At 40.2% G+C, this 27223-nt stretch overlaps 3 protein-coding genes across 25 annotated transcripts in view; 1 reads left to right on the top strand and 2 right to left on the bottom strand.

Moving 5' to 3' along the window:
• HERC1 (HECT and RLD domain containing E3 ubiquitin protein ligase family member 1) overlaps positions 1 to 770 on the top strand; it is a 104514-nt gene extending 103744 nt beyond the window's left edge. For all 17 annotated transcript variants that reach the window (XR_012675257.1, XM_075160340.1, XM_075160335.1 and 14 more), the window contains one exon: positions 112 to 770. Coding sequence is in view for 16 of the 17 variants with exons in the window: in XM_075160340.1 (XP_075016441.1) it covers positions 112 to 297 (186 nt within the window). In the remaining variant the exon portion in view is untranslated. The remainder of the gene's footprint in view (positions 1 to 111) is intronic.
• FBXL22 (F-box and leucine rich repeat protein 22) lies at positions 319 to 11989 on the bottom strand. Its single transcript, XM_075160357.1, has 2 exons — positions 11556 to 11989; positions 319 to 8677 (listed from the first exon to the last, which is right to left on the bottom strand). Exons 1-2 carry the CDS (start codon positions 11888 to 11890, stop codon positions 8335 to 8337), a joined length of 678 nt encoding a protein of 225 aa, XP_075016458.1. The 5' UTR covers positions 11891 to 11989; the 3' UTR covers positions 319 to 8334.
• A 5121-nt stretch (positions 11990 to 17110) lies between these two features.
• Positions 17111 to 27223, bottom strand: part of USP3 (ubiquitin specific peptidase 3) — a 47473-nt gene continuing 37360 nt past the window's right edge. For 6 of the 7 annotated variants that reach the window (XM_075160350.1, XM_075160355.1, XM_075160356.1 and 3 more), the window contains exons 9-15: positions 25392 to 25538; positions 22414 to 22520; positions 22169 to 22249; positions 21129 to 21247; positions 20845 to 20958; positions 20659 to 20726; positions 17111 to 17930 (exon numbers count right to left, since the gene is read on the bottom strand). In XM_075160350.1, coding sequence (XP_075016451.1) covers positions 17765 to 17930; positions 20659 to 20726; positions 20845 to 20958; positions 21129 to 21247; positions 22169 to 22249; positions 22414 to 22520; positions 25392 to 25538 — 802 coding nt within the window. In that variant the 3' untranslated portion in view covers positions 17111 to 17764. Of the gene's footprint in view, positions 18943 to 20658; positions 20727 to 20844; positions 20959 to 21128; positions 21248 to 22168; positions 22250 to 22413; positions 22521 to 25391; positions 25539 to 27223 lie in introns of all 7 variants that reach the window. The other variant, XM_075160353.1, reaches the window with a different exon arrangement.

Raw genomic sequence — 27223 nt, 5'->3', positions numbered from 1 at the left:
AATGCTGAATAATAGAGGCAAGGAAGGGAGGGAGCAATGAAATATGGATATGTTGCATTTTTTGCTTCATTCACAACTTAACAGTGTCCCACCTTTTATCCATTTCTACAGCCTTACGACAGCTTGCCTACCTCACAGACTTGTTTCTTTCAACTGAGGCTCCCACCTTACTCCAGTCAACTAATCATGGCAGAGCGTTTGCGCTATGCAATCAATAATTGCAGGTCTATAGACATGGACAATTATATGCTCTCACGGAATGTGGACAATGCAGAGGGCTCAGACACAGATTATTAACATTCTGTGAACAAAATCATCTTCCTTTTCCTACAAATAGTGCCCTAAGTCCAATTCATTGTTGACATAATTTTACAGTAACCATAGATGTTTTAGGAGCATAAAAACAGATGTTAATAGACAGTGGCCACATTTTAGTTACTCTAAATGTAACAAAAAATTAGATGTTTTTATTTTTTTGTGATTGTAAAAAAAAGAAAAAAAGGAAAAAGAAAACAAAAAAAGTATGATCAGTAATTTTTTTCTCCTTTTTTGGTCACTTTTGATAAGTTTGCATGGAGACATTTTGGTGCATTTTTGTTGGGAATAGTACATTTGTAAGCCCTCCCAGTGAACATGAAGAGCTGTACATTGTGTATAATTGTTCATTAGCAAGGACAGTTTTACATGAATATTCACATATTTATTTTGTTTTAATTTGAATTGCCTGTGCAGGGTTCCTTATGCAGAGAAAAATAAAGCAAATTCAAGAATCGGTTGCTTGTATGCATTTGTGAACTGTGATTGGTTTACTCAGTCTTCATACTTTTATATTTTGTCTCAGGAAATTATAGTATTACAGTGTTTAGACAGGACATGACATTTGAAGCATCTTAAAATGTTTATCTTCAACGAATCTGATGTGTAGTACTGTGCTCTGCATTCTTAATGTCTCTGAGGTACTGGCTTTTTCAGGTATACCACTATTTATTCCTCGTACTTCAATACAAGTTAACGTTGTACTTGGTTCCTTCTTGATTTTCATTTAAACATTTTTCTCCTCCAGAGCAATAGTTGTTGACAATAATAACATACTGCCACCTTGACTTAGAAACCTTTAAATCTTTTGTAAAAAAAAAAAAAAAAATCCTTCTTAATATACAGATCGCCGTAATTGATTCCCGATCAGAGTACAAAAAAAATCTAAATGGAAGTGACAGGGTAGTAGTTGAGGGTATGGATTTTATATACATTCTTAGTTTATGCCTTTGATTTTAGTAAAATTCATGTGTTTGGTCTCATTTTGTTGCAGCTGTAATTGTATTATGATCAGCAGGGTGTGGCTTACACTGTAATGTTCATATTTGGTTAGGACAGTAATGTACTGTACAAAGAAAATCTTGTTCTGTGTCTTGGGGAGGTGCTGAAGGATCAATAATTCCCCAGTGTCTCTATCAAAAACATGATTTGTGTCAAGCTACAAATGCTGCTTGGTGCTCAGGAGCAGGATTTATCGGGGCTGAAGAAAAGGGCAGAGTCTGTCCCAGGTGAGTCACTGCTGCTCTGCCCTGATTTTTCCACCCCTCATTCTCACTGAACTCCTTGGTAAGGATGCTGTGGGCCTGAGGGATAGCGGAACATTTAACTTAATCTCACCTGGGACAAGACAGGTCCATCTGAGTCTGGAGAAGAGGGTAGAAATTCCTGTTGTTTTCTCTCATGTCATGTTGTACGTTAGCAGGGATTGATAGGGAAACTTCCTGGTTGTCCGAGACTGAACTGGTGTATTGCTGCCAGCTAATAGTGGTCAAAGGGCTGACTTGGTAAGATGTAAAAATTTGCAGATCCAGGTTTTATCTGGTGAAGTTCTTTCGGTTAGGACTAGTTGTTGGCTCATGAAAAAGGCAAAAGGTTCTTGAGCTATGACCAAGAACCAGACTGCAACATGACACATCTAGAGGGGGGCTTTCAGCCGTTTGGGGGAAGGAGGGACTCAGGGCTCTGAAATCATGCACTTAGTTTCCTGCCTCATTATGTATTATGGTTCCAAATTGGACTGAGATTTTGGTGTCCCATCACTATGTTGTGGGGGAGTATATTCACATCTTGGTCTAAATTTATAGGTGTAATACATAAAAAAAAAAAGCTTACAAATAAAAGGGGAAACTGCTATATAAAGTCCCGTATTATTGCCTACTAAACTTGATTTATGTGTCTTGAATTAGTGCTACTAATTTGTCAGTCTGTTTCAATCAGCCACAGAAAATAATAGAACTGTGCCTAAAAATTACAGTTTTGTATGGACTATGTAGTTGGCTTCTTGGATAATGAGAATATTTTTGGAGGCAGTTTACAGTGAAGTGAAAGAGGATGTTGATATTGGTAAATATTGATGTTGATTAAAGGATTGTGCTTGATTGCTTTAATTGAGACTTTTATTGATTGTGCTTGTCCTTTGAGTACTCTATCTTAGCATCATTAAAACTATCAAGCGCTTAATTATTTTTATTTTATCCTAATGTTTGTTTTCATCATAATTATATTGTGCATACATTCCTTTTAACCTGCTGACTGACATTTTTCAGTTGCTCAGGCATCTGAGACTGGAATCATGTTCAAGTTTCTTGCATAATGCTTCTTATACATAATTGCATACAAAGATAAAGAATGTACAGCACTGATTATGTCCTACTATTGGAGACCATCTGAGAAAGTTCTAACTTTATGTCAGTCTAAGGGTATTTTATGTATGCAAACCTCTCCCTGTATAGAAAAGGGAATAAATATTACCAGTGTAGTATAAGTAGATCACATATGCAGTTATTTAAAGAAAAAAATACGCAACTCTATCTTGTAACAAACCTTCCAGTGGCAGCATTGTTGCACTAGGCAGAGTTGGCTGTAGCAAGGTGGACTGTGAGCGATTTCCATTTGTCATACCTCGTTTCCTTTCCACCTTTCAGCATTGGAGGGACGTATGTGTATGACTGAATCAGGGAGTATCAGTGTATCAGAGGTAAGAACAGGTGTATGACAATGTGTTTATCTAGACCCGTTTCAAATTAATATGAGATATGGAGGCACAGTAAGCTTAGAAGTGTTAAACTCTAAACTAGAGAAAAACAGCTTGAAAAGCTTTAGCCACAGAAGTAATGTGCTGGGTAGGTATTATATAGGAAAGCACTTACATGCCAAAAGCCTGCGTCTCTTGTTGAACATGACTCCTATTTGCTGCTGCTTATTTTTTGCTGTACAGGAGTGGTACCTAACCTTTTCCTTACACCTCAGATAACTCTCAAGCAGCACTCACTCTCTCTGGTTTATAATGGGCTGTTGCTTCTTGAAGCCCGTAATTTCTGTTTCTTACCCTGTTTTTACCCTGGGATTAAGTAATTTTTTCTCTACCACCTCTGGTATTTCCAATTGCTTTTTCCTACTTTTTTTTTCTTTCCCACCTAGGAAGTACATCCCCAGCCTTTTGGGCTATCAGGCTATCAGACAGCTGGATAGCCCTTTGAAGCAGGTAGGCACACTACAACAAAGAGAAGATGAACAGCCAGTCCCCGAGACTAGAGGTAGGCAAGTTCCTTTAACTGGGTGAAGCCTCGCTCTTTCTGGAGCTAGCGGTAGTAGTACTGGTTCATCTGACAGAGCTGGAATGTAGCAGTAGGGGGAATGCGGGTGTGTCATGCTTAGAGGGGACTGGTAAGAGCAGAATGTGTTCTTGAACAGTAGTATCCTCCAGAGAAGGTGTCAGCAAGTGATCAGGTCACGTCTGGAATTTTGATTTAGATCTGTCATTTAGCCCTTTTGACTGGGTGATGAAGTTTAACGGCAAAAAAACCACTGCTGCTGCGGGACTTAATTTAATTTCCTTTTACCTTATTGCCAAGCTGAGCTGTGTTATCACAATGGAAATCTGAAGGGTCTTCTGGATGTTGCTTTTCCCCTATTGTGTAGGAAAAGGCACAAACTTTGGATAATGAAGTCTTGTTTGCCACTTGCATTTGATAACCTGATGCAGCTTCCAAGTAGGCATCTTGGTTTATGTCACCTTCCTTTTAGTACTTTCATAAAATGATAGATAACAAGCCTTCCTCCCTCCATACCTGGTAAGTTAGAGTTAGGGTCTGTGAAGAGTAAAAAATGTTTCAGTAATGTTAAGAGAACTTTGACGGAACTGAAATGGCTTGGAACTAAAGAAAACTGTTAACATGCTTCCATCCTTACATAATACCCTAAGTAAAATGTAATCATTATATACTCAATTTTCAAATTGGATTGCTAAGTAAGAAAATTTATTATTGATGCTGAAAAATTTATCAGCTGTTTTCAAATTTTACTATGTCATGAACAAATATCCCCATTCAAGGAGAGGAAGAGCTAAGTAATATGACTTTGAGCATTTGTACACAAATAGGCAAAAATACACAAGTGGGAGAGTGTTCCAAGGCCCTTTTTAGCTCTGTAAAGTAAAGAAACACAAAAACCACACCACCACCTTCCCTTCCCGCCCCCTGCCACCCCCCCGAAACAGTCCTGATAGAAAACTGGCAAAAAGGCATAAATACCACGTAGACAGATGCCAGCCCGCTTTCATATCTTGTAGCTACTTGAAAAGCTGTTAGGTGTTACATCTACAGAGACGTATCTTTCATCACAGAGTGCTTAGAGAGCTGGCATAAAAAGAAGGTCTTTGGTTACTAATGTGACTATATAGAATTCCTACCTTGTTTTGGCTTGTCAGCAATATGTGAAACTGGTGTTTTTTCACCAGTTGTGTATCCAAGGTAAGAATTGAGTCAACATGCCAATTTCCACATCACAGTAAGTTTGTTCAGCCCAAGAATCTCCTTTCCAAGTTGTAAATGCTGTTTTAGGATTGCTGTTTGTCCTTCCTGTCTGTGCTTCCAGTTTTGTTCCTTACTTTGTAGTGCATAAGGGTCCTACTTAAATTTTAGGAATGAGTTAATAAAATACCAGAATATTGCAGCGTCATGCTGTTAAATATCTCTTAAGTTGTGAAGATGCAATAATGAAATTACTTTCTTTATTTGTCTTCTGGGTGAGTGTTTCTTACGCATACTCATACAGATAAAGTATTTCTCTAGAATTTCAGCTCTGTTTGACTAAGTTTCTGTAATGCTGTGATTTATTTCTTAGCTCAGCCAAATTAGAGTACCAAAGGGTATCTGTGGATCAATTAACCAGGATGGAAAGGAGGAGTAAGTATATTCGCTTATGTTGAGAGGTGTAAAGTCCTCTTTCCATTTTTGATGCACCACATAAAGAATGTTTTCAGGAGTTCGTAGCTGCTCAGTTCTGCAGAGGAAAGAATAAGCCCTAGGAGTGTAGTCTATTAAAATATTTCTGCTGAGATTGTTTGAAACTTACCTTCCTAGAGAAACTGATTTGGAAATACAATTTTACAGTACTACTCTTGCAGTAAAAATTGGCTTCAAGTGGAATTTTGATAGCATGTTTTCTTTCTTTCTGTTCAAACATGAACGAAAGGCAATGTATCAGTTGAAATAAATCTTTCAAGACTACCTGAGGCATCAGAGCCAAGTGCTCTATTATGACACCCCAAGCATTTTCTCCACATAGCTTTAGTAAAAGGAGCAACAATATTGTAAAAAGAATGCAGCGAGAAATTGGAAAATTAAACCAGTTATTCCTAAGTAATCAAGGCCTACCTTCAGAACTGTTCTCTACAGTTTAGATGCCAATGAGGGGGGAAAGGTCTGCTTTACTTCAATAGTAGTTTTTCACACATTCTTTTTGTTTTAGAGAGGTACTACAGTCAGGCTGTTCTCTAAATTTAAAGAAAAACATGTATCAAGTTAGATATTTGTGACAACGTTTAGTATTTGTTAAATAGCAATTTAAGAAGTCACAAATTCTGTTCCTTAGAGGAAAAGCTAGCTCTTGTAGTCTTCCAGTTATATAAAAGATTAAAATGCAGACAAGTAGTAAGTCTGTAAAGCTATGCCTGTAGATACAACTGTTAAAATGCAACAAAGCTATCAGATTATTTTAAAGCATGGTAGCCTTGATATATTTGAATTCCAGTGATGCAAGTTCCAGTTCATGTGGTTTTAGCTAGCAAATTTCATCGGTGGTCTGTTACTAGTGCAGTAAGATTAATTATAAACAATTGCAGAGCCCCTCATGTAAATGAGAAACAGGCTTGCTATGGTATATGCACAGATTGCTGTAGTGACAAAGTCTTGAGTAATTGTTTATGTAATGGAACAGAAATGTTGACTCTCTTTATGGGACAGACCAGTATTTCCAAAAGCTAGTATTTCTAAATTTGCTTTAATTTTAAGGACACACTCACTCAGGTATTCCTACTCTATGTAAGGTTTTAATTTAAAATGAAATCATAACTGCTGTACTTCATTGTGATTTAAGCTGGAACTATTCAGGATCCATAGAGTTTGTCAAACCGGTCTGTATGCAGCCTTCTGTTTGACGTCTAAGCTGAACTGACATCTGGTCCTCTAGGAGAAACTGTTATCGATAGCCAGATTTAACCTTCTGTCATTCTTTATAAGCATAAAGTTCTTCAGTGGATTGAATGGGAGAGAGATTTAAGGTAAATACAAGTTCAGCTGCAGAGGCAGCAAGAATGGGCAGGCTTATATATTATGGTGTGCTCTCTAGGAGTAAGAATTCTGAATTCATGTCAGAATTGCTGAAGAAGATGGGAAATAATGGAAAGCAGAATTTGAAGACGTGCTCCCACATAGAGTAAAGCACAGGGTTTGAGACAGGGTGCTTTTTAAAAAAGCATGCTGTAGTTTAAACAAAAACCTGAATAATTCAAACTAGATGATCACAATGATTTTTCTGTATTGTTATACTGAGACAGACTCAACAAGTAAAACTTTTGACAGGTAACTGCAGTACAGTTGACACCGTGAGGTGGCACTCAGAAATGTTTACCTTTCCTCAGGCAAAAATCTGTAAGTGCATAAAGAGTCTTGGAACGTGGTGTTACCAGTCTCGAGTACTCAATACCACAATCAAATCCCAGCATGTTGTATCAAGGCAAATTTTATACAGCAGAATAAAACTGTACTGACCTGCAGTGTCAAATTTTGTAGACAATGCCATAGCAACCCTTCATAAAAAAAAAAGTTTTGCTTCCATGTAGCAGAGCAGCATGCAGGAGAGTGACAGCCTTGTGGTTTGGGATGAAAATAGCTATTTGGTTTGTACTTTGCAGTGAGAAACAGGTGTCTATGTAGATCTGTACTGTGGTGTGTTCCTAATTCAGCATTTAAAGCTACAGGCTGTAAGTTACTGTCTTTTCCTGTAGGTTAGTTGTGTAAACTAGCATTTGTTCACATTGCGCTTCCTTTAATGTCAACTTTAAAAAATAAAGTGTATCTTGTCAAAGTACATTATGCAAAGGGTCAAACTGTGTTTTGTGCGCATTGCCATGCATCCCTCATTTAATAAATTACTAATAAATTTAATAAATGTAGCTGACAAATCAGCTACAAATGTTAATCACTGAGGAAGTAGCGGTTGTCAGGTACTCTGCTTTTGCTAGAAAGATCTTACATGGCGTGGTTATCACCCTTAGCGGATGGAATGACCGTATGCGTATATCCTTTACAGAAATTTGTTAATCGCTCTTTCCCTGAAATTTGTGTAAATCATACAATTACCCAAGCTCCATCTGCTGCGGCTTTATGCCCTTTCCCATTACAGAAGGAGTTTAGAAAGCAAGGGGGTCCACTCTGAACCTTGTGACTCAGCGGAAGGGTCCTCCTTATTCTTTGCATCTCCGGTCTCTGTGTGAATCATTCTAACTCGATTCCAACTCAGTTTTCCTTTGTTTCTTCCATGCAGTAATTAGTAAGGTGAACCTTGCCATCAAACTTACTGAACCTTGTCAAACCACTGTTAAACTTTGTTAAATTCCATCGAATTTATTGAACTCTGTCAAATTATTATTTTACCTCAATAAAACATGTTTATGCTTCTCTCTTCTGAGTGAGGTGCGTTCCACTGATCTGCGACAAGAAGGTATGAAAAGTGCAGTTTTCAGCCTTAATCGGGTCTAGCATTTTGTGACAGCAATGCAGGGTTTTCCAGTTTCAAGGAACAACAGACAGCAAACAGGGTTTTTCCTTAAGACTATCCTGGTGGAGATAAATGCCTTTTCCCAGTGCAGCCTTTAGAAAACATATCAACCATTTGTTTGGACTTAAACCAGAGTGCAGGGAAGTAGCCACAGTTCATTGGAGCAATGCTACCCAAGAGGAGAGTGGAAGTGAAGTAAAATACCCACATTGACTGAGTTTATGCAATTTGTTGCACTTAAAGCTGAACCAATTTTGATGCTTTTTCAAGCATCAACTTTTTTCCTGGCTTATTGTCTGGAATCATGTTAGCACTTCTCTCTGCTCTCAGCATTACCAAAGGACATTTTTCCCTGACTCTCTCTAGACCAGTTTGTGTTATGTTCCGGCAGAAATCCACGTGGAGCGTTTGCAGTGATCCCCCATAGAGGGTTACTGCTTCTAGTGTCTGGTCAGTGATCCGCACACAGTTTTCCAGTTTGAGTGTCTTGAGGTTTGGGCAGTTCTTGAGAAGAAGCAAGATGCAATCGTCTGTAACATGGCCGCATCCAGAGAGGGTCAGAGATAGCAGGTTTGGACATCTGAAAACATGATCGTTACAGGTGAGATGAGGGGAAAAAGAAATAATAGAGCTTGGAGAAGCTAGTATTGTCAAGAATAAATATGAAAGTTAGAAAAATACCTCCTCTTCCATCAGGAGGGATAAGAAAGCATGAGTAGGTGGGGAGAAATGTAGATCTTAATGCTTAGCTTTACCAATCGCAAAACTTACCTTCTTTGCTTTTTCTGTTGGTAGCAACATCTATAGCTCAGTTGGTGTAGTGGAGAAGGGGATGCGGATGCCTATTTAAGCTGCAGCTGCAATGTTTTTTCTTACGGAGTTGCATGGTGCTGCACTTCTCCAAGCGCAGCGAATGAAGACCCAGTAGAGAGGAGATTCAAGTCAGGATAAATTTGAGGTCAATTGAGTGAAGAGGCTGCTGTGTAGACATGCTGAGTGTGGGCAAGTAAGACACTCCCACTCTTGATTTTACGGGGATTAATGGATGTATTTCAGCTCCTTGGATTTACTGAATAGTTGCCAGCTACTGCCTAAGTGTTGATGTTTGAACCCCATACAACTCTTAAACCTTCCTTCAAATCATTGAAACTGGCAAGAACTCTACTGTTAAACAATGATGCAGCAAATTAAAAAAGCTTTTTGTTGCTTGGGAAGACCTGGGAGAGTACAGAAAAGGCCTGTTCCAAGTCAGTGTGTTGATGACTTATACTAACTGTCCTTGTGCAGAAAGCTGGAGCAGACCAGTTATTACTAGCTGTTGTACTCACCAGGCATATTTGCAAGGACTCTTGTGCACCAACCTGCAAAGCCTTTTGTACAAAGTGTTTGGTTTCTGGCTTACACCTCTCTCCAGGGAGCAGCAGTTCAGCTATCCATCAGTTTAGCTCAGTGCAGCTTCATGTTTCTCTGTTAGCACAGGACTTGTTTACGCTCTGTTGTTGTGGGCAAAAATGATTACAGCAATGCTGATGTTGACCTTGCGAGAGCTTTGGACAGAACTATTAGCCTGCCTCCACCCTGTAAGAACTGTAATGTGTCCCTAAACGCTGCCATATAAAGATTAGTGCTTAGAGCCTGTATCAGGGTTTTAGGTGTACAACAGCAGTGGGGGCAAACAAGGGGGTCTGCCTCACTGCAGCATTTTCCTTTGTCCTTAAAAGCTGGTACATAGTACATTCCTCTTTCTTTACACCCCACCCTATCCCCCCGCTGCTACTTGACTTCACCGTTTGAGCAGAGGTAGTAAGGTGAGATCATGTCAGCTGCATGATCTTTTTTTTTACTCTTTTCCTTTACACTTATGAAGAGTTAGAAAAACAAATGTTTTAAAGCAGGCGAGGTCAAGAAAGGCTCCGACCTGCCATCTCTTGTGGCTTCGTCAACAGAATAAAAGTACTCCAAACTCAGGGAGAAAAGCTGTATCTTTGTTTAATTTGCATTTTTCTTTGCACAGAATGCCAGGAATTTTGTTCGGATGGAAATGTTTTCCATGGGTTGCTGCAAAAAAAGGCAGGAACTTGTCTTAGGAAGGCTAAAACGGATGAGGTGGGAGGCGGGGAGAGTGTCAATATAAACTGTCATTTTTAAGAGTTCAGTTTAACTTGTGGAAGCGAATCCATGTAAGTCTGAAAGGCATTTGCTGAATTTTTATGGATTTTGAGATTGCTTACTACTCAGGCTTTGCTTTGAATTTTGTCCAGCAACCAGTTTGGGGTTATGGATTCTGCAGAGGAGAAAGGCACTTAAACTATTTCTGCAAAGCTGTGGTCTTGTGTCCTCTTTCTGAATCCTAATTTGTGATGGCAAAACAATGGAAATAGTTAAGTGTGGCCTCATGGTAGACATTCCAGTGCCAAAATGAGAGAATACTTCCTCCTACACCCGCCTTTGTAGGCACAGATGTGCTTCCTAATGATACTTTGCTAATTAATCCAAATCTTTTATTGGTTGTTCTAGAACAGTTACTTCTGAAATTCTGTACTTGCAACTTAACATTCTGTTTTGAACCTATGTTTCAGTCCTTGTTTTGAGACTGCACTGTTGCCGTTCTCACCAAGACTCTGTCCTGTCAGTATCCTGTAATTTGTTGGGGTTTTTAAATTGTTTGTTCCAAATAAAACTTTTTGCCTTCCATGTTGTGGCACAAAGCTGAGGGCTGGCTGCGGCACAAAGGTGCGCCATTTCAGGATAGGCACAGACGTGCCCCTTTCACTCTAATCTAGGACCACAGCCATCCTCGGTGTTGCTAAAACACTAGGATTGGCTCTACCCCGTTTGCTCCTCCTAATGTAATTTAACTTTTTTTTCTCAGCGCTGCTTTGTAGCAGTAAAGCTGTTACAAGAAATGGCATGCACCCAGAGCTGCTTTTCCATAGTGGTATTTCTTCCTTTACTGTAGTTTATAAAAAGCTTAGATAAGAGTTAAATTTCAGTATAAATGCAATACTTATTTCTTAGAATGAAACAAATTTGGTGTTTCGTAACATGTTTAATTAACTTGGTTTTGTTATGACTATGTCTATTCACTATTCACTATTTGAAATTGCATCTTTCCTCTAGCCCTTCCCCCCCAGGACAATGCTTTGCACTGCCAGAATGGTACGTTTCAGTTAAGCAGCAATTTAGTAGGCAGTATTGCACTTTCCTACATTAATTATTTATTCTTCAAAAAAAAAGAAGGAAAAAACAGGCCTAAGGAAAGTCAATATGAAGTATATGCTATTGCCACTACAAAACCAACTTAACACTGTATTAAAACTGCAAAGTCAAAGCACTCACGTACTTAATGCTCCATTTCAGGTAGGATGTATGCAGTAGATTAAATAGCTCTCAATTGTCTCATTTCAAGGCAGTTAACCTTTACAATACATGTAGAATTTCACACCCAAAGAACGTACCTGTTGCAAACTTCTAGTAAAAAATCATTGACAGTGTTTTCATGCCTGTTACAGAAGTCTTTCTGGAAACTGTTTTTCATCCAGTCCTCAATGTTACACACCTTGACTCTCTCTGAATACCAGCAGATGGATAAGTATTTTAAAGCAGGTCCCAGGAGAAAATTATCCTTCTTTAGTTCCGCTGGAGAATGAAAGTTCAACAAAGACCACAGTAAAGGATCCTGAAACACTTCTAGCAACTTGTGACATGTTTTTGCTAAACTTTTCCTACTGTTTTTGTCCAGAAAAGAAAATAAATGTAAAAGGCATTCCCGATTCAGCTGGGTTATATGCATAGCCCGTCAGAGCGTGTTAGAAAGACGACAGTCTCTTGGCCTTGTGGAATAACGGCAGTGCTGGAGGGGGCTCAGAATCACCAGAAGGCTGTTGCACATATATGGTTGTGGAATGGTGTTTATTTTTGGCGAACAACTGATGCAGAAGCTAAGAACAGAGAAAGGAAAAGAAACACGCATGCATGAAACTCTTGTTCTGTTTCTACAAGGGAATGGAATGGGCATGTAGAATAGCAGCACTTGACTGTCATGAAATGCTCCCTTAAAAGGGATTTCTTTCCTTTTAGGCACTTGTGAAGTTTAGCAAAGTTCTTGCGCTGAGTTACTGAACTGGGGGTGGGGGCGGGGGGTGTAGCTACAGCTGCAAGGAGTAGCTTTGCCAGCCTCTTGAGTATGGAGGATTTGGCTTTCCGAGCGGAAGTTTGTTTTTGCAGTGTACAATAATTTTAGCCTTGATTTGTTCATCGATTTTTTTCTAAGGTTGCACTTTTGCTTCATGTTCAAGGACTGTTATACTGGATAATAAACTTTCACAAACAGCTTGTAAAATGAGTTGAAAAATTCCCTGGATGCTTTAAAGCGCGCACACACGCAAAGTCTGCAGCTTCAATTTACAAGCCTCAGACTTACGGGCAGTTTCCTGCACACTGTTATTTGAATAAACAAAGCTAGCTGTTTCTCCACCTTTTGCATGAGAAAAGTAGTGATATGCAGGAAGACATGCATGGAACAGCAAGCCTATGTTTAGCTGATTTAGCAATTTAGGCTTGTGCTTTTAATAGATGTCTTCTATTAGCTTTAGTTTTACAAGTTTTCTTGTGTTGTCTATGTTTTTGTAGGTTTAGTTCTGTTACCGTAGACTTGGCAGTTTTGGTAGGAAAAGGATACATAGAATTGGTGTGTCTTTTCCAGTAATGAGAGAAACTGTAGCAGAAAGTGTCTCCTAGAAGAAAAATAAAGCTACAGCAAATGGCAGGTTGGAATTAAAAGCAACAATGAACAGCCCTATAACGTTCATGTTTGTGAAATAAAAATGCTCGAGATCAAGGTATTTTATGCCCATCTTCTGTCTGGTGTTAATACAGGAAAATAATACATTCAACTAATTAGCAGATATTAAAAGCAAAACAGCCCTGCAGCAATTTTTCAAGTGGCTTGCACATTTTTAGTACCTGGAAGATTTTATGTACCTATGCATTTTAATTGGGTTTGTTTCAATATATGACAGGGTTGAGTGGGACCAAAATTCATCTTTTCCCTCTTACCCTGAGAATGCAGTTTGAAATTCAACTCTGAAAAACAAGATTTGAAATTCATTTGCAGTCTGCAACAATTATTTTAGCTTCTTATCTTCTTCTAGCTTATCTGTGCTTGAGTAATGTGTATGCCTACACACAGTAACTCAAAAAAATGGCAAATGTGGATCTGTTTAATTCTTTAGTAATTTTCTATTCTATACGGTAAGGTGTGCTTAACAGTTGCCAGTCTTTTTGGTTTCATATCCTTTGTCATTTAATGTTTTCCTTGAAATGAGGAGCTTCCTGTTCCCCACCCACGCTCAGAAATAGGCTATGGACAGTGGCATGAGTACTTCATGAAGCCACGAAAGGGACAAGAAGAGTAGATGATTTCACATACCAGGTAAGCCAGTCACTGGAAAACAGCAGCTTAAATGGTGTGCCACCAGTCGTTCTTCTTCGTTCTCATACTAGCATTTTCAACTCCCACTCTGTCCCTTCATCCTTTTCAGAATTTACCTTCATTTTTGAGCAGGTTGAAAGAGTCAAGACTGCTCAGAGTTGTAATAAACACAGGAATATTATTTATAAAAGAAAAAAAACCAACAAACAAGCAAATGTGAATGACAAGGTTGCAATTGCTAGGATGGACTCTTTAACCAGACAGAGGACACACACCACAATTTGACATAAAAGTTAACAGCTGTTGGGTGACAAGGCCTTTTAAAATCGAACTGCAGGTCCTCTTTGGGTTTAGATGCTGAGTTTTGGTAGAGGTGTTAAATAGTGGGAACACTTCAATTTGCTTTATTTTGTTTTCCCCAGAACAAGTTAAAATACTCTGCCATCCATGTTCAAAGGATATTCTGCAAGCCTGTAGAAGGACAAGAGGAGTTTCATTTTCTAAGGAAAGGAGACACTTTAATGGCACATTTTCCATAAACACACTGTGTGAATGAGATATAATTCACATTCAACCTGGAAATGCTCTAGAAACACACAAGATGAGCACAGTCAGTAATCCTCACTGAAAATTACACACTAATTTTAATGGTAAACAATTACAACTATGGCACTACAGTACGTGAGGATATCCTAAAGCACATTGGAATCAGTTTTCAAGGTGCTGATTACCTCATCAATTAGACACAGACACATCAGTAATGAAACGCTGGGGAAACTTTTGAACACCACGCGTTATGCTTTCCATTGATCTAGCAAAATCCTTATAAACAGCCTCCTGCTTTTGATAAAAGTCCACTGTCCCTGGCTGTCGGAAAGTTTTGAAACTCTCCTCAGGCTGACATCCGTTACCACCTGGCAAGCACCTTCTGAGAAGGAGCTCTCGTCGTAAGTGCCTAGAGTTTCGCATAGTGCTGCACTTAGCAGCTCGCTATACAACACACTAAAGCAGAAGTATTCCGAGAGCTGGACATTTTGCTGTTTTGTTTTACGTAAATCTTGTCTCCAGTTGTATACGTGGCTAAACAATTACTAACAAAAGGACAACCTTTGATCAGACAAATTTTGGTGAAAAATATGCAAGCCTTTGAACTTGAGCAGTTGTTGCTTGCAGACTGGTCACAAGCAAGAAAAAAATTCTTGCCAGTTAGTGTGTACTATGATCAGCACTAAGTAGAAAAGAAACATTTGGCTTAAATGAAATGAGATATATCTCCCCCCCCCCCCCCAAGCTAGTAGATAAATATAGGATATACAAGTAAGATTAAAAATGTAATACTAGGCCAGGTGCAGTATATGTTACTGGTTCAGTGCTCAGTTACTTTTTTTTCTTTTTTTTTTCTTTTTTTTTTTGACACCACACTGAATAGAATACAGTGGATAAGCAAAGTTCTCCACCAGGAAGAGAAATACTTGTGTTGCCACAACAAACTGTTCATAGTGTCCATCTGGGTTTGCAGTGGGAGAAAGTTAAATTAGGAAAGGATTTACAATGTACTTGTTCCAGCAAAGCATATGGCTGAGTCCTTATCCCACCTGCTGCAAGAACAAGACTGACGTGATTGCATTGTGTTCTCATCGCCGTGTCTCAAATGGACCATGCTGGATACCATTGCCCAAGACCTTAATGTTACAGAGCAAATGTTACTGAAAAGAAATACTGAAGTGAAGAACGTAACTCTGACCCCAAAAATTAACTGGAGAAGTAGAAGCTGCTTAAAGTAAGTGAATGTTGCTGAAGATTACAAATTTAAATTTCTAAAAATACAAAAAGGCACATTTACATCACTGGTTTGTGAGAACACTGCATACACCTGACTACTGTAAGTTAAACTGCTTCTGGCCCATAGGTAGTTGTGTATTTTAAGCTTTGTATTCTCAAAACTAAAACTCTAAAGCAATCCAATCCAAGTAGTGTGCAGGCAAAACGCAGCTGTAGGTGGAATCTGCTTAACTCCCTAACTAACTGCGAGCAGTAAGGCTGCCCTTCGGGGTAACAATGTGGTAAGATACTTCACTTGCCCGGCACACCGATGAAGTCTGTCAAATACCTTTTTCTGCCTGCATAAATGGTAACAGCTCCCTATTCTGATTAAAAGAAAAGCTCTGGCTGCAAGAAACGGAGAAATGGTAGGTGACAAGCTATCTACAATTTAAAGCAATGAATAGTTCTATTTATTGTTCAACTTAAGTAAAAGAAGACATCCTTATATATGTCACTTAATGTAGCAAATAATAATCACAATAGGTTTTAACTAGTGTACAGTTTACATAGTCATACACCATTAGCAATGCTGAATGCTTTCTGCAGTTTTATATTAAGCATTTCTCGCTTTCCTGGTCTAAGATGGTGTGAAAAAGCTATGAAGAATGACATTTTAAAAAACACCTGATTGATTGTGATTTCTCTTTGTACTTGTACAGCTAGCAGGTAACCCACAGCAAGGAGATTGATGCATACTCCATGTGCACCAGGCTGAGCTATGGTACAGTCTGTAGGGAAATGTTTACTGTGTATTATGATGGCTTTCAGAAGCATTAACTAAAAAGGGTAATCTCATTTTACTTGAGTTCTTGAGTGTTTTCAGACTACTCTATTTTACTCTTACCACAACTAAAAGGCAGTGTTTGATTGTGTGACTCTACATGAAGTTTGTTCTACTCTTACTACCATGCTTTTGAGATTTTAGGAGTGTCCAGTTCCTTGCTAGGCACACGGGGGCTAGCTAGAAAGGATGGGCTGGGGGAAGAGAACTGAAATGTAGCATTCGTCAAATTTCAGATTTTTTTGGGACTCCGGGCTTTTGCAATATTGGTTTTCCTGTCCACCTTTTTTAAATCTTATTAGCGGACTTCCACTCTCCAGAACAGCAGTACAGCTAAAATTCCATTTTTTTTTTTAACAGAAGTCTTTCTCCATTACATAGCCAAGTTTTAGAAATTGTATCATGCCTCCAGTGTTCGTCTAGAGACCGTAAATAAAGATCCCACACTGGGCCAATGCGCAAATACTACAACTACCCGAGTCTGCTCCAGCCAACAAGCAGTCCTGCTCATCCACTCCCAGCAGGAGGCTATGCTGTGAAACTGAGCATCTTCCCTTTAGTTTGCATTTGGACTGGTAAAACAATCATCGTGCAGAGCATCTGGGACACCATCCCCTTCCTCTCAGTTTTAAGTGAACTGCAGGCATTTCGTGGACAGGAGCTTTACTTAGACCTAAGAGTGTTCTCACAAACCCCAAACTTTGGGGCCATACTCCTAATTCCCACCAGGAAGGAGGGTTGGGGTCCCACTGCCACGAAGTCCCGCAAGTTTTCAAGCAAGGAAGCATTCATGATCAAATTTCAGGATGACAGTCTAAAACAAGAGATGTCTAAGGCAATTCAGGTTCGGTTAAAAAAACATAAATCTCAACACAATTTAGACATGTATATATTTTAAGATAATATTTTTAAATTTGAAGGGGGGGGAGGGCAGAGCATATGTGAGGAATATTTGAATTAAACTGCAGTATAGATACAATTGAACCAACTGTTTATTTACAATGATTCCTGAAAGTCAGCAGCCTGAATACACACCAATATAGCAGCAATTACCTGGTCTATTTAATGATGCCACATCTCCTCTCTTCTGCAGACAAAGAATGATTGTTCAGAGGTCACTGTTTAGTTTCTTGCACGAGGGAGAATAGTACGTGCAAACAATTCCTTGATTTAAAGAGATTAAATCATATCTACATAACAGCTGTGAGAACAGCATGAAGTTGTATTGCTCTTCATAATCAGAAGCACATTTATGTTGCTTGTAAGGAGGATAGAAAGCTTCTCTGATGTAAATGTGCCTTTAGAAAGTGAGAACTGAAAACATTAATATAAAAAAGTCAAATAACTAAGTATTTCATGAAACTATATATATAAAAATTGAGTTATCACAACTAAAGCAGCAAATCAAAATCTGCTGAGGTTTTCTGGTATAACTAAAAAAAAAAAAAAAAAGTTAGTTTGTGTCCAAGTTCAGTAAGTCAAATGCTACCATTGACACAACAAAACTAAAACCCACAAGAGGAAATTGAAAAGTGCACAATGAAATTAATAGTCTTGGATCAAGTATTTATGGAAAAATGGAAATGTTTTGTCCGGTGAACTTGATAAGTGAGAATTAAAAGGAGGTATTAAAGTTTATCTGATCCAGATTTGGCTTGCCGTTCCACGTAGAAGAGGATGTAGGCCTTGGCCTTTACCACAGTCTCCTCGTCGGTCAAAGTTACAGTACTGTCGTTGAAATGGAACCAACGGCCTTCATGGGCTGCGTATGCGGTGTAATGTCCAGAGCCAACGCTGTCAGCAGGGGGGGAGGTGGGGAAAGAAAGGACAATCAGGAGGAGACAGACCACCTCATTCTCTGATGCATTTTCTATTAGGGCTAAGTGACTTCCAGGAACCAGAGGAAGAAAGGAACTGAGAGCCTTCCACAACAGTTGGTAAGATGCTTCCCTTCTCAATCTGTGGGGCTCAAGTTTTACGTTAAGTACAATAATCACTTACTGGGATGAGTTGCGTTGAAAGGCTTTTTTCTATGAACTTATTAGCATCTCATAGTTTTTGTGCAAGCAAGGCTTCTTGCAACACTGAACTTCCATGTTTGCCTACATAAAAATCAAGTCTATTCTCTGTTATTATTCAAGCATTAGCTATAAAAATTTTACTATACTCTATTTTCAGAAACCTTCCCTATTTAGGTCTAGAGAGACTCACATAGTCTAAATATAGTCAAAAGCACTCACAGCAAAACTAATCCCAGAATACCAAGAAGAAAATTTTTCAAGCTCGTTTTAAACAATCCACGTCTTGGAGCCGTATTTCTTGAACCTAACATACCAGAACTACAAACCTCCATTTTCATTGCCCTGCCACACCAAGATAAGGCCTGCTTTCGCTTGCTTACATGTTACAGCACATGCTCAATGTTTCCAACCATCTAATTGCACTCCAATCATGACCAGCTTTCCTTTGCTGTCCATGTAGTTTTCCTAAGACTTTGAAGCACCAGTCAGATGCACTGTGGTGCTACAAGGGCTGCCTTTAAGTAGTCAAATTTTTCTAAGAGTCCAGACCATTCCTCTAGAGAAAGCCAAAGGAGGGGCTTTCTGGACAGAACTTTTTGTTTCGTATCTTTGAAGTAAATTCAGGTAACAGCAAGGTTTTGACTAATGGGGTGTAGTTTCTTTAAGAAAACTCCTTTCGCTGCTCCCATGCAGAGAGTGATCGCCTAAATGACAAGAACATCTTTCTCTCAGGATAAACGGTTGTCTTGTCCTACTACTGTTACTCTCAACAGATCCGTCCAGGGCTGGGAAAAGGAAAACAAAACAAAACAAAACACACCCAGCAACTTTACTTCAAAATATGAACACTAGCCAGCCTTGTGGCATGCCTATTAGCATTCACTTTGAAGTTCACCCCTGTAGGAGAGAAGGTAAATACAGGATAATTGCTTTCACTGTGCCAACCTTAAGTCTACATTTGTTCCAAACATGCACACACTCTTTTGGCATAAATGCACATGTGCCTTTCAAAGTGAATAAAAGAGGAAAAAATATTTCTGCTTTGTACTAAGAATTTCAAAATCATAGAATCATAGAATCATACAGGTTGGAAAAGACCTCTAAGAGCATCGTGTCCAACCGTCAACCCAACACACCATGCCCACTAAACCATGTCCCTAAGCGCCTCATCTACACGTCTTTTAAATACCTCCAGGGATGGTGACTCAACCACTTCCCCGGGCAGCCTGTTCCAAGGCCTGACCACTCTTTCAGTAAAGAAATTTCTCCTAATGTTCAATCTAAACCTCCCTTGGCGCAACTTGAGGCCATTTCCTCTTGTCCTATCGCTAGGTACTTGGCAGAAGAGACCAACACCCACCTCGCTACAACCTCCTTTCAGGTAGGTGTAGAGCGCGATGAGGTCTCCCCTCAGCCTCCTCTTCTCCAGGCTAAACAGTCCCAGTTCCCTCAGCCGCTCCTCATCAGACTTGTGCTCCAGGCCCTTCACCAGCTTCGTTGCCCTCCTCTGGACACGCTCCAGCACCTCCATGTCCTTCTCGTAGTGAGGGGCCCAAAACTGAACACAGGATTCGAGGTGCGGCCTCACCAGTGCCGAGTACAGGGGCACGATCACCTCCCTACTCCTGCTGGCCACACTAGTTCTGATACAGGCCAGGATGCCGTTGGCCTTCTTGGCCACCTGAGCACACTGCTGGCTCATGTTCAGCTGGCTGTCAACCAGCACCCCCAGGTCCTTTTCCTCCGGGCAGCTTTCCAGCCACTCTTCCCCAAGCCTGTAGCGTTGCCTGGGGTTGTTGTGGCCGAAGTGCAGGACCCGGCACTTGGCCTTGTTGAACCTCATACAGTTGGCCTCAGCTCACCGATCCAGCCTGTCCAGGTCCCTCTGCAGAGCCTTCCTACCCTCGAGCAGATCAACACTCCCGCCCAACTTGGCGTCGTCTGCAAACTGACTGAGGGAGCTCTCGATCCCCTCGTCCAGATCATTGATGAAGATATTGAACAAGACCAGCCCCAGTACTGAGCCCTGGGGAACACCGCTCGTGACCGGCCGCCAACTGGATTTAACTCCGTTGACCACAACTCTCTGGGCTCGGCCGTCCAGCCAGTTTTTTACCCAGCCAAGAGTGCACCTGTCTAGGCCGTGAGCCGCCAGCTTCTCCAGGAGAATGCTGTGGGAGACAGTGTCAAAGGCTTTACTGAAGTCCAAATGAGGCATTAACTTCTGGAAGGCCCCTTGATTCACTCTGTTGGTTTAGAGCTTTCCAGTCCTAGAGGCACTAGACTATTTTCATTCTGTCTCACACTTCTAGTCATTAGCCCCAAAGACTGCCAGTGGGCATTCACAGGAATAACTGTATAGATCTGTCTTAAGTTCATTCAGCTTAGCTCCATGTAAGTTTATAAATTACTGCTTATTTCCACCAGTAAAAATACAGACATTCACTAGGGACAGAACTCTGCATGTACTTCAGTGGGGAGAAGTTACTCCACGTACTCACCCTGAACCATGATGCACAACAACAGCCGCAAGGTCATACAGGCAGCTTTCTGGGCCACTGTTTTCAGGCTGTGGGTAAAAAGACAGAAAACGCTTCAGATCTCAATAGCACCTACTATAATTTGCAATAAAGACGTATGTCTATGTGGAACAAATTTCTACAGAAAGTATTGGTGAGTCTTCATACCTCTAGCAAGTAGCATTTCATGTCTAGGCCTCGTAAGGGAAATTCAACATATGTATCAACCTTGTTTCTCAGATATGCTGTCCAGTGAAATCGTTTCAAGTGTAAGCATAGCACCTACAGGATTTAAAAAAATAACAAAAATAGATGCATTAGAGGAAGAGGTTGAACTTAGGCTACTGCAGATGTCTAGCACTGTGGGAGGCTTAGGTGTTGGTCTACTAACGGTGGAGTCGTCATTTCCTTTGACATGTTGTCATGCTGTTACTTTTCATGCTTATACGAACCTTTGGTAGTTTCTGAATCCAGAATTTTTTGGTGGACTTTTGTTTCTTTTTGCATTTGTGACACATATACAGCTCTGTCTCATCAAGTTCTTCCAGGTCTGTAAAACTGCGAAGACAATCTAAAAAAGAACAAGATACAAAAAACAGAACACCCACACAAGATGACATTGAGTGATTTTTGTAACATGAAATACAACAAATACAGCAAGATAGAGAAGGTCTGCATATCTGCTGCAGACATTCTAGTTGTTATATACAGTTGTGCAGCAAAAAGGTGTGTAATAATGTGTTTTAATACAATAACATGTCGTAACATGCAGCATTCCCTGTTTCTGAAAACACAGCTATCAGCAGTTCAAGAGAAAAAAAGGCATTCAGGAAATCTCCATCTTTCAAACAAGATTCTGTCCAACATTCAGCATAACTGTTTTCAAAAGAAACTAAATGACTTTCTAACAAAGAATATTCAACTTTTAAAGGTGATTTGGTTTTAGGTACAAAGTGAACAGAGAAAAAATAATAAAGGGGTTTTGATTAATATTTCACAATCTCCAGCAAGTATATGCACAAACGTGTAAAAATTAACATCCTTTGAAACAAGGTCAGTAACAGCACTACTGCCCAACTTTGCAGGACTGTATTATGTTGTTTAAAAACACAGAACATCCAAGAGCCATCCTTGCTATGCGCAAGGGGCTCATACTTCTTAGCAAATGCCAATAGGTAACGATGCAGATGAGTGTTGGTTGGGAAGACTGTAATACATTAGAAATATCTGACCAAAAAGAAAACCCTCTGCTGGAATCCTCGTTGGTATTTAGCTGACCTCCTGAAGTTTGTCATAGTAGCATGTCAATACACAGTGACTGGGGTAAAACCTGCATGGAGAATTATTCTGGCACCACCTTCTACCACAGAATCTCACAAAATAAGATGGCATGTGGCATCAAGTTACACCCTAGGTGAAAGCCTGGAATAGACACTCCGGAGACTATAAACTTTTAGTCCTGGCAATGATTTCATTATCCAAGCACACTTACCTCGTAGTGTGCACATTGGTCCATTTTCTTGATTTTTAGTACGTTTATTTCTGAACTGACTTGGAATATCTAGCGAAAGGTCTAGAAAAACAAACATTAAAAAAAAATTAGGGCTGAATAAAACAATGCCTAATCTTTTCAGGGTAAAACTCTGGTTCAGTCGTGTGACATTTAAATATCTCAAGCTTCAGATTTATTTTGCTGCCTTAAGTCAGACAGTGTTTTGAAAGCAAAAGGATCCTTACCTAGGAATGGGTCAAACTTTCTAGATTCAGTCCCACATATTAGGCAGTTGACTTCATTTTGAAGAATGCCTCCAAAAATCGCTGTGACAACAGTAGACGCTCCATTTCTAGACAAACCACATCAGAAAGGTAAAATCGGCCAGAATGCCTGAGCATAATTTTCAATAAGTTTACTGCTTACAACTCACCGCTACTAGGCAGAGAAGTTTTGTCCATGTGTAACAGTGACTGCATTCATCCATTTCATTCACCCCAGAAGTGTACAGTGCAAGTATTTAGCTGCTATAATACTTTTGCTTTATCTTGTCACTGAAGAAAGTGTGAACCACGTATGCTCCAAGCAGATGCTCAAAATTTCAGTGTTGAAAGTATTACAGTTGATTGCATTTCTATAGTGGAGAGCTGATGCTCACAGGGGTACAGTATTTTAACCCTGTAATTAAGGCTGTTTCTGAAACAAAAATTCTTCCCTCTTAGGTAGGCTGAGCATATTTTTGTTTTAATTCTATACCCTTTGTTACAAGTAATTTTGACTTCTTAAAGCTATTTCTGCTCTTCACTTCCGAAGACAGCTGAAGTTGCATTAAGATGTGGTTGCATTAAGATGTGCACCCTCAGCAAGTTTGCAGATGACACCAAGCTGAGTGGTGCGGCTGACACGCCTGAGGGACGGGACGCCATCCAGAGGGACCTGGGGACAAGCTCAAGATGTGGGCCCGTGTGAACCTCACGAGGTTCAACAAGGCCAAGTGCAGGGTCCTGCACCTGGGTTGGGGCAACCCCCGGTATCGAGACAGGCTGGGGGAGGAAGGGATTGAGAGCAGCCCTGCCAAGAAGGACTTGGGGGTACTGGTGGATGCAAAGCTGGACATGAGCCAACAACGTGCACTCGCAGCCCAGAAGGCCAACCGTACCCTGGACTGCATCACCAGCAGCGTGGCCAGCAGGTGGAGGGAGGGGATTCTGCCCCTCTGCTCTGCTCTGGTGAGACCCCCCTGCAGTGCTGCGTCCAGCTCTGGAGCCCTCAGCACAGGACAGACATGGACCTGTTGGAGCGGGTCCAGAGGAGGCCACGAAAATGGTCAGGGGGGTGGAACGCCTCTCCTGTGAAGAAAGGCTGAGAGCGTTGGGGTTGTTCAGCCTGGAGAAGAGAAGGCTTCGGGGAGACCTCATTGCAGGGCCTGTCAGTACTTAAAGGGGGCTTATAAGAAAGATGGGGACAGACTTTTTAGCAGGGCCTGTTGTGACAGGACAAGGGGGAATGGTTTTGAACTAAAAGAGGGCAGATTTAGACTAGCTGTAAGGAAGACATTTTTAACCATGAGGGTGGTGAGACCCTGGCACAGGTTGCCCAGAGAGGTGGTAGATGCCCCATCCCCGGAAACATTCAAGGTCAGGTTGGACGGGGCTCTGAGCAACCTGATCTGGTTGAAGATGTCCCTGCCCAAGGCAGGGGGTTTGGACTAGATGGCCTTTAAACGTCTCTTCGAACCCAAACCATTCTGTGATAAGATATGATAAACAATATGCATCATCATCATCGTTCTCTATGCTTTCATTACCCTCTTAATCTTTTCAGCAGATTATGTAATGGACTTGCTTCTCATAGTCCAATCAAAAAAAAAAAATTTAAGTTTATTATTATACAGCTTCTACACTTGCTAGTTTGTGCTTGCAGATCTGACACCACAAGCCTGCAGAAACCTGTGTTCCTTATCCGCACTCCACCTACATCTTTACAGTTAATCTGAACGCTTCTTGTTGCGCAGAAGGAAATGGCTACCCAAATAAACCAGCACTCAAGAAGAGAGCATTCACAGCGTATTTATTACTTTACTGTAGGCATTTAAGTGTATGCGACCCTAATTTGCCCTTGACAGAAGGCAGCTTACTCCACCTCACCATGCATTTGAACAGCCATTCTCAAGACAAATTGAGATATATGAACAAAGTTTAAATTCTCCTTGGGTTTTGCCATTCAAAATGTTGACATAACAAAATTGGCTTAGTTTTCAAATACCCTTCAATTCGAAGGCCATTTTAGGATTCTTTCGTGGGATTTTTAAGCATCAGCAAAGCAACATAAATGTGGTAAAGAGCACAGGCCGAACTCTAGGCTTTCCCTAATGAAGCATCTATGAAATCCTGCATCTCTCAGACCTGCTTTCTACATCCTAACTGGTATAGGAAGGGAAAACTCATTCAACTCTTACATAGGAAATCCAAGGACTTAGGGACCAAATGTGCAGGTTGAACTAACCTAACATTCCTTCCTGAAGCAAATTAAAATGTTTTCTCTCTGTGACAGTTTCAATCTGAAAGAAAACACACCTGGGACAGAATTCAGAAACAACAGTATTTTGAGAAGTACAGAAAGAAGCGTGAAACACATGGATTACCTTTGTTAATTCTGATTTTCAGTAACATGAAAATCAAAATTAACAGGGGGGAAAAAAAAAAACCAGCAGCTTTAACTGTGTCAAGTGATACGCAAATACAGCAAGATCATCTGCAGGAAAACTGACTTCAAACTGTAACTGCATTGCTTACTCGTTAATCCAGGTCTGCTGCCAATTTAAACCTATAAATACTTGACCATCTTTTTTGCTCCTGTACCATTCAGGCCATCTGTCACCTTAAGACAATGAGATTGTCTGAACAAAGAATTCTACATGGGTATAGAATAGAAAATACAAAGTTCTTTCTTTTTATTTCTGAAAGACTAATGAATTAAAATGTGTTTACAACTTAGCTTGTACGCTCACACACACCTATGAAAAATGCTGATCCTTTTGAAAGGAAGCACATCCTATAGGATGCTAATACTTTACAACCTGCAGCTTTGTAATTCGTACCATTACAGAGGCACTAAAAAGAACTTAAACAAGGAACCATGAATTTGAAATTTCAGATCCACCACACACAGACCCATACAAAGGCATTTGAAGGTTTTGAAGAAATTAAAAAACACTTCTTACATGCAACATTTGTTGCTTGCAGACAGACTAGGATTTTCTTGCAAAATTACTGAACGTGAAACACCATTGAAGCCACCCTGGAGTTCCAGGTGTAGATGGTCCAAAAGGTAACGCATGAACTCATGGGCATCCTGTTGCTGGTATCCCCTTAAGAGAAAAGGAAACAACAGCAACAAAATCACCAAACATACAGGTTGCTTTAGTACTGACACACAGAGAGCACCAGGGTCACATGAAAGAACCTTTGCTTGGTTAATAATACTCAGCAGACTTTAGAGAGACATACATATTTTGTACCAAAAAAGTTTTCCAAGTAGCCTTTGGAAACGTACAACTATGTCTAGACAAAAGAAGCGATTTTGGTCCTTTGCAGCTCTCACTCTCTCTCTGCGCATCTCTTTTTGAGGATGGAGAAACATTTGAGAGTATACATTTTAATAGGAAAAGACCTTTTAGAAAACAACAGGGAGAAATGTAACATTTGCTCACATATTCGGTTAATGTTAATTGGCCTCACCAAGGTCAGTCTGTGCTAGTAACGTCCTAGGACTCATATACATGTTAATGGCAAATACACAATGGTAGCAGTGACTTCCCCTCACTCACACAAAGCATTTCTACTTTTTCTTTGTTATTGACTATATTTGATTAGTATCTCCGCAGAATTGTCATGAATCAGGTTCAGGCAGCACACTATTCATCCCTACTTTGAAACTACTATAAGTTATGGTCAATATATTCACATTGTAAAGCTGGTAGGATTCAAAAGACCCACAAAATGTATTGTTCATATGGGATTCCGAGTCAGTATTTCTGAGCAGTTTTCATTCAGCCACTAATCCCACTCACTTTGGCAGTTCCAGGTGTTTGCTTGCCTGTTTGTTCCCCACCCCACCAAAGTCAGGACTTTAATCTTTGCGTTTGTTTTCCACAGGCATCTTTCAGCAACAATATGAAGTCTGAAATAATTAGGATGAAAGAGATTTCTCTCCTCTTTTAGGGCAAGATCTGAGCCATGCTCAGAATTGCACACCTCCCCTTCATAACCCACACACCATTTGTTGGGAGAGAGAGGTAATGGTGGGGTATCCAGAGCATCTCTTGAGCATCTGGATTTGGTAGGATAGGGCTCCAGTCTCAGATGTGTCATGCCATCAGCAGCAATGCTGCTCAAAGAGTCACCATTAACAAACCTAATCGAAGGGAATAGAGAAGCCATCAGGGTAAAATATGCCTTTAAAGTTATTTAAGATAAGTCATGCATCAAATCTAACAAACAACTGCTATTCATTTGCCATAAGATGTATACTGAGATGAAGCTGGAAAGCACACATAGTGGAACAGCGAAAGCTTTGTGCAACACCAACATAATTATGTGCAAGTCTTTGTAGTCCTAGCTACAAAAATCCCTACACAGTAGCGTTGGCTTTCCCTCTTCCTCTTGTCCATTCTTTTTGGCTGCTTTATCATGCCTCCCCCGCCCCTCTTCCTCCTCACTATTCCACATAGGTATTGGCCCTGTCACATAGGAATGCCTGGGAAAGAACAACAGACATGGGTTTTATGCTACTGCTCAGGGGAAGGAAAATGTCCGTAAGACTCATGGCACGGTACCCAGAGTTGGAGAGAAATGAGAACAGACTCAGTGCAACAGAAGTATGCGATGTGAGGCTGATGTGCTTAGTGAAGAACATAGGTATGTCCTACAAAAGGAATTGCTAAGAGGTACCAAAATAAAAATTAAATAAAGCCTTTTCATCTCGTAGAATTACAGTAATGTTTTCTTCCAAACTAGCAGCTTTAAAAGAAATCACTGAGTTTGTATGTAGATC

The sequence above is a fragment of the Calonectris borealis genome, chromosome 11 (assembly GCF_964195595.1).
Source record: "Calonectris borealis chromosome 11, bCalBor7.hap1.2, whole genome shotgun sequence".
Taxonomy (NCBI): domain Eukaryota; kingdom Metazoa; phylum Chordata; class Aves; order Procellariiformes; family Procellariidae; genus Calonectris; species Calonectris borealis.
This window is presented reverse-complemented; position numbering and strand designations above follow the sequence as displayed.

Bases quoted from the DNA above. Each gene is read 5' to 3' on its own strand.
- FBXL22 (XM_075160357.1), bottom strand. From the start codon at position 11,890: ATGCATATAACCCAGCTGAATCGGGAATGCCTTTTACATTTATTTTCT. The intron at 8,678-11,555 runs GTACGTTCTTTG...TCATGTTTTCAG, and splicing joins TTACTAGAAGTTTGCAACAG to ATGTCCAAACCTGCTATCTC.